The sequence below is a fragment of the Balaenoptera musculus genome, chromosome X (assembly GCF_009873245.2).
Source record: "Balaenoptera musculus isolate JJ_BM4_2016_0621 chromosome X, mBalMus1.pri.v3, whole genome shotgun sequence".
Lineage (NCBI taxonomy): Eukaryota > Metazoa > Chordata > Mammalia > Artiodactyla > Balaenopteridae > Balaenoptera > Balaenoptera musculus.
The window spans coordinates 108,492,535-108,503,298 of NC_045806.1; the positions used below are offsets into that span (position 1 = coordinate 108,492,535).

General features: G+C 58.8%; 1 protein-coding gene across 1 annotated transcript; it reads right to left on the minus strand.

The window, feature by feature from the left end:
* Positions 1 to 811: 811 nt before the first annotated feature.
* On the minus strand, positions 812 to 10,384 carry APLN (apelin). The gene is made up of 3 exons (XM_036839053.1): positions 10,001 to 10,384; positions 3,885 to 4,056; positions 812 to 3,303 (listed from the first exon to the last, which is right to left on the minus strand). The coding sequence occupies exons 1-2, from the start codon at positions 10,065 to 10,067 to the stop codon at positions 3,890 to 3,892; spliced, it is 234 nt and encodes a 77-aa protein (XP_036694948.1). The 5' UTR covers positions 10,068 to 10,384; the 3' UTR covers positions 812 to 3,303; positions 3,885 to 3,889.
* Between the last annotated feature and the right edge of the window lie 380 nt (positions 10,385 to 10,764).

The window sequence follows — 10,764 nt, forward strand, 5'->3', positions numbered from 1 at the left end:
GATAATAAAATGAGTTGGTATTTTTAAAAAAGAGCTCTGTAAACTGTTAAAGGGCTACACACTTACGGATCAGTATTAAGTTGTCCTGCCCTGCCCCCGCCCCCTTCTCCTTGGTTTCTTGTGAAATTAGAGCTTTGGGGGTGATTAGGGCGGTAACAGACCAATCAGCATAAAGCCAGCCCACCCAAAACCTCCTTGCCTAAAACCAGTTCCTCTGACAACCAGTTTGCCTAAAAGTCAAAGTAGTAATTTTGAAAGAAGGCATTTTTGTACCAATTTTCCTAAGAGGCACTTCCAACACAATGTCATATTTTTAAATCACTATGTCACAATCTGCAACATTTTGTCAATGGTAAGATTGTTGTGTACGCTTGTGGGTGACATTTTCTATTTTATCTTTCATTGAGCAGTTTCATGACTTTTTAGCAAGTGTCTGAAGACCCTTTCTTCAAATTGTGTATTTCTAGAACTGAATACTTGTCAAATCTGTAGAATTTCCCACAAGATTTATCGAATGCACCTTCTGGATCACTCCTGTCTCCTTTTTGCTGGGTTTTACTCTGGATCGTGTATACCTGTGTGCACCTAATGAGTTGATTAACCAAATTAGCATGTACCCAATGTTCCTTCCTGTTCTCCAAGATGTTGGCATTTTGACAACAAGCGTGAAGAAGTGAGACAGATGGGGCAGAACTGCATCGAACTCCCTGCATTTTATTTCTCAGGCTATCTCGTGCATCAAGCGACTCTACTTTGTGAAACATAAAATGATACATACAAAGTCATTACGAAATATATTTATTGCAGGAAACAGAACATTTCTCAAGAAAGGCAACTGGCTAAAAAGTCCCGAGAGTGTTCAAAAGTAGATAAAAATAGAAGAAGACACACACCAAGGATATAAAACAATTTTTAGTAGAAATCCCACCTTTAATCAGAATGTTCTTAAATAAAAATTTTTAAAGATCCTTCAAAGGACACTGCAAAAAAAAACAAAATTAGGACACTCAGATGCCAAAACACTTAAAAGTGGACTGCATTTTATGTGAACTGGTCATTAAGCATAGAGATTCCTTTTGTGAGTTTGTGGCAAATTAGTTTGAAGCCATTGGACCTGGAACCGATTTAGGAGGCAGGCACTTCCCTCCCTGCACATGAAGTTCATGGGCATGGGGAGGACCATGGATCTCAGCGGAGAGGTGTGCCCCTCCTGAACGTGACCTCCAAGAGTAAGGGCGAATTGTCAGCTTTTAACTCTTTATTATAAAGACATATTTACACTGAACAATCTTTACAAACACAGTGGACACAATTAGGGGAAGGGGACGATTTCTTAATGAAAAGCGCCTTAATAACTTTGTATAAATTAGTATAAGAATCATACACAACCACTTTAAATAAGACAGCCCCTCAGCACCTCCACTGCCCTGTGTCTCCAGACTTTCCCAGCCGTCCCTCTCCCGCTCCCCACAGCCCATCCCCGCCCTTCCCCCTGGGCTGGGCAACTGATGCGACAGGAGATGCAGAAAGGAAGAGGCGGAAGAAGGCCCAGCCCCAGTGGGGACATCCGTGGCAGAAGAGGCTTTCTGGACACTGGCCAGCCCCCACTCTGGGCTGAGGGGCGTTTGGGGGGCGGCCGGTGCCCAGCCTGGCTCCCCAGGGTGGCCTTAAAGCAGCAGCAGCAGCAGCAGCAGAGGAGGGGAGGGGGAGGGGCGGGTAGGCAAACGTCGGGGTTGTTCTGGGACTCCGGGGGCCCTGACTCCCCCTGCCCCACACGTACACAGGTGGCCATCAGGCTCCTGTCTTCCCTTTTCTCCCTCCCACGAGGCCTTTGAGAAGAAAGCCTGCTGAGATCTACACTTCCTCCCATCTTTCCTTCCTTCCTTCCCCGCTCCCTTCCTTCCTTCTTTGTTTCCTTCTTCTTCTCCCCACTCCCTGCCTCCTCAGGGAAAGGCCACTGGGAGAAGAAGGTCCAGTCAACGTGAAGGGAAAGCCATTGAGTCCAATTGGTTAAGGCCACCTCCTGATTCCTGGTAGTCTCGGTGCCTGAGCTGCCCCTGTGAAAAATACCCAGGGTCTGGGAGTGCTGCAAGGAATGGGGGCAGCTGGCCAGTCAGGGAACTTTCCAGGCCGGGCTGGGGAATGGACCAGAAGGGGCAGGCCGGGGAGGAGGGAACAGCTCCGTCCCACCGTGGGGCAGTTCACAGCCGGCCCCCTCTCCCTTCCTGGCCACCCCCAGCCCCAACCCCGGGAAAAGGCACTTAATGGGTTTGGAAGACATCATCAAGAAGGAAGAGGGCATCACCACGTGGGAGTTTGGAGACCTGGGCCCTCATTCTGGCTCTGCAGTGACACTGAGCAGGTCACCATCCCTCTCCGAGCCTCTGTTTTTGCAGGAGTTTGCATAAGGAGGTGGAGCTAAGTGAACTCCAAGGTTCCTTTTGGCTCTGATCGTCTGTGATTCTTGGCAAAACCAACCATCCTGCTTGGCTTTTGCTCCTGGGAGGGTACAGAGCCACCTGAGGCGCGTACCCTCCCCTCCTGAGCTGGAGCTTGAACTAGCTGGAGGGGGGGCGGGGGGCGGGAGTGAGTGGGAGGGAATTTAGGCGGCACAGTGAGGCGAGAGAAGTGACAAAGTACTTCATGGCCCCTCTCCTTCACCTCTTCCTTAACCGGGCCAAACATGGGGATGAGGAAGAGGCCACAGTAGCTATTCCTCCTCTTCTCCAATGCTTCACTCCCCCTTCGCCAGATCGCCAAGCCCCCGTTCCCATGCCCCCAAGGCACCCTGTCTGCATCCCAACGACCTGGTCCCTCTCCCTAGAGTCTCTCATGGCTCCGCTCTCTACGCCCCTCTGGAGGCCGGGGTGGCGGGGGGGGGGGGGGGGGTGGTGGTGGAGTGCTGATGCGAAAACGTGGAATCTGCTGGAGCCCATTAAAGAAGGGCGGGTTCCACCCAGCCCCCAGGGCATACCTGAGGCAGGAAGGGCCAGAGAAGGGTTAGATGTTAGGGTATTAGACAGAAGAGGTAGAGACTAGAGCAGGGGGAGGGCTGGGGAGAGGAAGGACGGCCTTCCAGTGCAGGGTCGCCCCAGTCAGGAAGGGGGACTGAACGGATCCTTGCTAGGGGCAGGAGCACGCCAGTCCATTCGGGGAGGCTGGTGGGGGAGAAGAGCCGGACCGTCAGCAGCGAGAACAGGGGCCGGATGAGGCGAACGGATGTGAGGGCTCCAGAGAAGCAGGCCGATCTACGGAGGAGTAGAGAGAATCGCAGGGGGCGGACACGTGGTGGCCCCTTCAGTCCTAAAGAGGAAAAATGACCAGAGAGGGGTCATTGACGTGTCCTAGGTCAAAGGAACCGCCTGGGACAGGAGAGGAGACGGCCTTCACCCGCCCTGCCCACAAGCCTGAACCTAAAGCCCCAGGCCTCAGCGGCAGGCTCAGGCCCTGCTCTCTCCTTCCCACATCTCCGGGCGGCTCTCTTCCTGTGCTCTGCTAGCGGCTACCCCCAAGCCTCCCTGCCTTCCTCCCCGCCCCCGGTGAGGATCCACACCACACACCTGCACATATACCCTGGGGCACCTCTCCCCAGCTCATCAAGGCCCCCCAGGACTTCCAGAACACTCCAGCTGGGCCAGCCAGCCCAACCCCAGGCAGCAGAGTGGAGGGGAGCCAGCACCTAGCTCCTGCGGAGTGTCAAGCCCCTCTCCGGCCTTGGTCTCCCGTCTAAACTGAAGGTGCTCTGCAAGCCCCGGTGTTATGCGTGGGGCCGGCACCTGCCTGGTGCAGGTGTCTGGCCAGCGGTAAGCAGCAGGGCCACCCAGCTTCCAGGCTGTTCCTCCCCTGCCCTTTCTGTGCCGCCCACTGACCAGAGGCTCAAGTACCTGCTTCAGAAAGGCATGGGGCCCTTATGGGAGAGGCGCGGCCGCTGGCGGCGGAACTTCCTCCGACCGCCCTGCCAGGGCCCTGCGCCGCTCCTCGGCCCTCTGGGCTGCACCAGGTGGCGGGCGGTGCCTTCCTCCATCCCCTTCCCGCCAGAAGTCTGCAGCAGGGGCCCTGCAGGAAGGAGAAAGCCTGTCATCCCAAAGGCTGATGCAGATGGGCCAGGGCCCCAGAGGAGCGGCAGTCTCTCCATGAGGTGGCGCTCTCAGAGCTTTTGTTTTTCCTCTTCCAATCAGTGAACCGATGAACCATTTGCAATGTTTACACTGTCCTGGGGCAAACAGAGCCCACTACTCACATTTGCAAATTATACCCCTGACTTGATGTCCTTTTGACAGTCCTATCATGTTTCTGATGGGCACAAACATGTTCTGTGCTCAGAACACCATCGGGGCGGGGGTTGCAGCTTGGGGTATCATGCCTGTACTCAGGCTGGGGCACAGCAGACAATAACTTCCCACTGCACCCTTGTGAATGATACACTTAAAACATTTCAAACACACAATATTTCAGTGAAACCAACTCCCCCCATCACGTGCCTATCACCCAGATTCAACAGTTATCCAGATGGAGTTACATATGCTTTGCTTCTCCTGTTTCTTTCTTTGCAGAGATATTTTAAAGCAAATCTGGAACATGATGTCATTGTACATCCTTTGAAACGCAGGTGACCCACTTTTGAGCACTAGAGCTCTCATACCTCACCCCTGGGCATCTCATCAGTGTTTGGCCATCTTGGGGCTCACTTGCTCCTGTGGCCTCCCTGTGGGTGTGGCTGGGGGATTGTTTGCAGGGGGTGGGGGGGAATCTCTGACTCTGTGTGCCTTATGCTGGGTTCTAGTCAGCCTGTGACCAGATTCAGAGGCCAATAAATATTGTACAAATGAATGAGTAAACAAATGAGTGAACGTCACCTGAAGCAGCAAGTGCATCGGGAGGGGGGTGGGCTGCTAGTATTGCCCCCTCATTGCCCTACCTCCTTTCATCCCTAGATCATACCCCCATCCTGTGCCTGATGCAAATTCCTTCCATTCCAATCCCAGCTGGCTCCTTTTCTGCTCTGGGGGGCTCTTCTCTACATCTGTCCACATCTGGCTTAGAGTAGAAGGCTCCTGGTGCCAGACCAGGCCAATAGAATCCAAGCGGTGCTGGGTGTTCCTGGGTGCGATGAGGGAAAGACACACGATGAGGCCCCAGGGGTACAGCAGGCATGAGAAGAGAGGCACGGTGCCCAGATGGGGAGGGTATCACCTCCAAATGCTGAGACCCAGGCCTGTGAGTGGTGGTGGCAGTCAGGGAGGGAGGGCTGTTGGGGGGAGGGGTCCCTAAGAGACAGGGGAGGCCCAGAGCCAGGATGAGGAACACGGCTGGTGGGCTCAGACTCTGGCCAGCGAGACGTCTAGACTCTAGGGCTGCAGAGAAGAGCTACCTAAGCTGACCAAGCTCTCAGCCACCTCTCATGGAGGCTGCAGTCCAGCCAGGGCAGGCGAGCTGGCACTCCACAGACAAGCCAGCCGCCAGAGGCAAGCAGAGCAGGGAGATGAGATGGTGCTGGGCAAGAGACAGACCGGCAGAGTGCTTGTGCAATGCCCAGGATGGGGCTGGTCTGCAGAAGTACAGCTTCTGAGGCCAGTGATCATGAATCCCAGTCTCCCTCTCCCCACACCATCGGGTTTGCCTCCAGCTATATCCCTGTCTCTCGAAACCTGTTTCCATCCATCCAGGAGTCTCCACCACTAGCTCACAGTTTCCATATAACCACCCATTGGCCGCTCGCCCCCCAGCCATACCCCTGGCGGCTCTTCCTTTCCTTCCCCCCTGCCTCCAGCATCCCCACGCTCCGGTTCCTTCCTTGGCTGTTCGGCTCTTGTGATTCCTCCTCCACTTGCACACAATTTCCAGGCATTTATGCTCCTCTTGGGCCAAACGCAGGCAAGGACTGTCCTTAGGGCCCTCCCTGCCCAGGCCCCTGGCGCCTGCTGCTCTCCACACTCTCTCGCCCAGACACGCACGCACACACTCTCTAGCCCTCCACCCTCCCTCCCAGAGAGAACATCACAAGCCCATTAGGACCTGTCCGTTTACCAGCGACCCTTCATGCTTCTGGTCGGGGGTGGGTTACTGTGTCAGCTCCTCCCCTAAACCCATCACCTAATGTAAATTAAAACACAAGTTGTGTTTGCACTTTGGGGCAGTGGGTATGGACAGGGGCAAGGAGGCTGCTTTCGCCTGTCATAGGGCTACCCTCTGAGTGCCATCTGCAAAGGGGCTGGGCCGGGGAGGGAGAGGAGGGAAGCCCCTTCACTAAGCTCCCCACTCCAGCTGCTTCAGCTTCTGCCTTGTGTTTTGGAGTCCCCTCAAGGCTGTTCTGCCCTCTGCAAGAGGACAGGAATGATACTGATGAGAAGCTGGTACCAGAGAAACTCTCAGTGCGAAAAGGACTGTGCTGAGGGTGTGGCCAGGCAACAGGAAGGACCCTAAGGGCCTTGAAGGTGTCAGTGAGGTCTTGGTTCTTGTGTTGCAGGGATGGCCAATGGCACAGGCTATGGCCCTAGGGGTACAGCAGGCATGAGAAGAGAGGCACGGTGCCCAGATGGGGAGGGTATCATCTCCAAATGCTGAGACCCAGGCCTGTGAGTGGTGGTGGCAGTCAGGGAGGGAGGGCTGTTGCGGGGAGGGGTCCCTAAGAGACAGGGGAGGCCCAGAGCCAGGATGAGGAACACGGCTGGTGGGCTCAGACTCTGGCCAGCGAGACGTCTAGACTCTAGGGCTGCAGAGAAGAGCTACCTAAGCTGACCGAGCTCTCAGCCAGGCCCTGGAGAGCGGTCACCCAGAAGCCCCTGGCACCTGGCATCCCACTGGATGGGGGGCTCCCTGTCCTCCTTGTAGCCGGAAGTCTGCAGTTCCTCCCCCACCCTGATTCCATCATCCACCTGTTTCCTACTTTTGATTCTGAGTCTGGTTCACCCTAAGATAAGCTGACACCTGAAACCCTGGCTTTGTCCTGTCCAAAGGGACAAATCAGAGGCTTTTGATTCTCATCACTGCAGAGGTCCCGGCTATACAAAAGAATTCCCCTGTAGAAACGGGCCATCCCCAGTGTACTTCAATATCTTCCTCTAACGCATCTGCTACTTACAGGAAGGCGGGGGCAATCCCACAAAGAGTCGCGAGCCTAGAGGGACCGAAGCGCCATCAGCAGTGAAGCTACAGCATTCTCACCGTGAAGTGCAGTCGGGGGTGAACAGGGCTTGCTTTTCACACAATCTGAACTGCAGCCCTGCCAGTTCACAAAGAGGCGTGTGCCGCCTCTCAGGAACACGCCATCCTCACTCGGAATGAAACATCTTTTTTTTTTTTTTCCTCTCGCCGTCCAGCCTGTCTTGTGATTGCTTTAAAAGCCCACACAAGTGCCCTGGTGGCACTGGCTGTGTCCCCTCCACTGCTCTGGGGTCCTGCATGTGTCTCCAGGATGAAGCGCCCCTCCTTTGTCTGCCCAGCCCAGTGCACGCCAGCTGTGCTGCCGTGGACACGTCACGCCCTGGCAGCCTGGTCGTCCGCTTCACCTGCATCAGTCCTTTGCCGCTGAGAGGCCTGACTCAGGTTACCTGGGTGCTTAGCTCTGAGGCATTGGGGATGGAGTGGAGATGCCCCCTCCCTGAGTGGGAGGGGTCCAGGAGGCTGTCCTCACGCTGTCACTGTGGCTGCAGGCCTCAGCTGGGGCCGGGGAAGGGCAGGAGGGGGACAAGGAAAGACAGAGAGGTGCTCAGACAAAGACCAAGGGCTACTTGGCTCTGGCCCAGCAGCCCTCAGACTCAGAAGAGCAAAGTGTATCCCAGGTCAGGAGGCAGTGGAAGAGTCTGTGTGCGGTGGCGGGAGTGCATTCCGAGTCAGGACGCGGTGTGTCGTGAAGGAAGCATGGATTCCAGGCCTGGAGCTGACTGGGGACTCTGGCTGGGGAGAGCATGCAAGTCTGGGCCAAGGGCAAGGTGGTTCAGAAAAGGCCCCTTTTTCTGACCCAGGACAGGAGGCAGGAGGAGCAGGACATGTGTCCCCAGACCCTGGGCTGGTGGCCGCCTGCACAGAGGTGGCCCCCTTGGCCCCAGGAGAGGACGGGGGTGGGGTGGGGGGACGTGGCAGGGGGAGGTGGAGAGGCAGGGGGAGCTTTGGAAGTTTCCAGTGCTAGGCTTAAGCAAAATGTGAGGGCAAGGAGTTTACCCAAATCAGGCTGTGGAGATAGGTGATCTAATGCAAAAGGATTAATTGAAGCAGGACGTGGTAGGGTCTGAGCCAGATGCAGCGTTCCCTCCCCTTGAAACCGGCTCTCCCTTTACCGGTAATGCCCCAACAGCTGGACCCTGAAAGGGTCTGAGTGCTGGTCAGTTAGCCAAGGGTCTCCCCGTAGGCTCTGGGGGAGCCCCAAGTGTACAGATCGGGTAGGCCCAGCTTCCTCTGGGATGCCCTCTCTGCACCACTGTTTGCCAGTGGTGGTGTCCCGTGGGTGTCTGATCTCGCCAGCTGCCCTGGGCGGCAGGCTCCAGGAGGGCAGCCCTGTGCGGTGTCCTTCATTCCCATCTTTTGCTCTCTTTCTGCCATTGCCTGCCTGACAGGAGTTCCTGAGGAAAAAGCCTGCTCCCTTCTTACCAGTGAGGTGGCTCAGCCAGGGCTCGGGCCCTGAAGAGAGAGGTCACTGGACAGCTAGCCAAAGGCAGGTAGTGCCAGATCCAGCCAATGCGCCCTCCCGAGAAGCCGGGCAGGGCTCCCCGGGCCAGGGCAGTGCCAAAGGCAAGAGCAGAGAAAGGAGGTGACCTACAAAGGGAGAGGTGGAAGCCCTGCCAGGCCCCTCAGAGGCTCCCGGGCTGCATCCTGTTCTGGAGGGTCTGGAACAAAGTAGGGCCTTGGGCCCTTCCTCTAGGAAACTTGCCGCCCTGCTCTCTCCTTCCCCCTGCCCCCACCTCCCCGAAACTCCAAGCCTGGCACTGGCATTAGTCCACCTGGTCTTGGCCTTCCTATTCTGTGTTGCCTGGCAGGCAGCAGTGACAGCCAGATCACAGGACTGCGGCAGCTGGAGGTGGGAGCTGGCAGCCCCAGGAGACACTGACGCACAGAAGACAGGCAGCCCGGACTGGGACTGCTGGGATGTGGGTGGGGACCAGGTTTGGGGAGGGCAAGGGAGCACCAGTCAGTGCCAAGTATGCCAGGTGGGGGTGTGGTGCAGGTGGGAGCCAGCTGCATGGAGGTATCGGGTCAGGCGCTGTTTCCTGGTTTGGTGCCTGGAGACAGGGGGACTGAGGTGAAGCATGAGCATGCCTGGGGCAGAGGGGGGACCGGAGCCAGGATCTCGAGGAACCAAGTCCCTGGGGTGGGACGCAGGCCGAGCCTTCTGCGTGGGAGGAGAGCAGACCAGACAGGACTTGGGGGCGAGGGAGGAGGCCAGCGTGACCCGGCCCGGCCCGGGGGGGGCTGCCTCTGCTCACTTGCAGGCTGAAAGGAACCACAGCTGGGCTCCACGCCGCCTCCCCTGCCGCGCGCTCCTGCCTATGCAACAAGTGTCACGTCTGCATCTTGGCACATCATCGTCCCCCAGTGGCCCGCGCCCCCGGACCGGCCGGCGGCGGCCCCTAACTTTCCACGCAGGAGCCCAACCCACCGGCCTCAGGTCAGTTCCCTCCAAGGATCCACGAGGGGAGCAGGACGTCCCCCCCCCGTACCCTCCACCACGTGGGGAGCGGGGCGCGGGACACGGGGCGCACGCCTGCGGCCCTGAGCTCCTCGGACTGCGAGGGGCGGCCGGGAGGGGCCAGGCGCCGGAGGGTGATGCCCCAGGCCGAGCCGAGCCGAGCCCCCCGGAGGGAGCGGTGCCCGCGGCCGGCGGGTCCCTGGCCCCGGGCGCCCTGTCCGTCGGCGGCCCGGCGCGTGGCGGCTCCTGCACGGCTCGCGCCCGGCTCCCGGGAGGCGGAGAGAGCGCGATCTTCGGGGCGGAGGGCGGGGAGCGCGCGGGCTGCAGCCCTGGAGAGCGGCGAGGGGGCCGCGGGCGAGCGGGAGGGCGCGCACTCACCTCCACACACCGCGCTCAGGGAGAGCCAGAGCAGCAGGAGCGCCTGCACGCAGAGCCGCAGATTCATGCTGCTCCTCTGGCCGCCGCCACCGCCGCGCGGCCCTGGCCAGGGGGCGGGGGTGGGGGCGGAGAGGCCGGAGGCCGAGGGAGGCGCGAGTCGCGGCTCGTGCGTGCGGGCGCGGAGCTCGCGTGGCTCCCGGGCCGCGAGACGGTACGCCCCGAGCCGCGCCGCGGGCTGGCCGGCCGCCGCCTCCTCTCTCCCGCAGCCTCCTCTCTCCCGCCGCGGGGCAGCGCCGCCCAGCTGGCCTCGGCGGCTCCGGGGGCGGCGGCGAGCTCGTTCCAAGTGGCTGGCGGCTCGGCTGCGGCTCCAACGGCCCGTGGCTCAGGCTGCCAGCGGGAATGCGCCCCGCTCACTCCAGGGGCTGCATTTTGTAGCCTGTGGCTTGGCCGCGAGCCCACTTGGTCATGTGGTCATCGGGAGGGCTGGAGGGGGGGCCGGGAAGAGGGAGAGGGAGCAAGCCTCCCGCACCGCCCCCCTCCCGGCGCGCACTGGGCAGCCGCAGCCAGGGCGCGAGAGGGAACCTCGAGGTGGTCCCACAACAAAGGCTGCGAGGCCACTCTGACAGCCCACAAGCGCTCCCCGGACAATGCCGGCCTGGCCGGGGGCCAGAGGGTTTCGGATACCTGAAGGATTTCAAACACAGGAAACATTTGGGGCGGTGGAGGGGCACACTTAACCCTTTGTCGCCACGCTTCCTTAACAG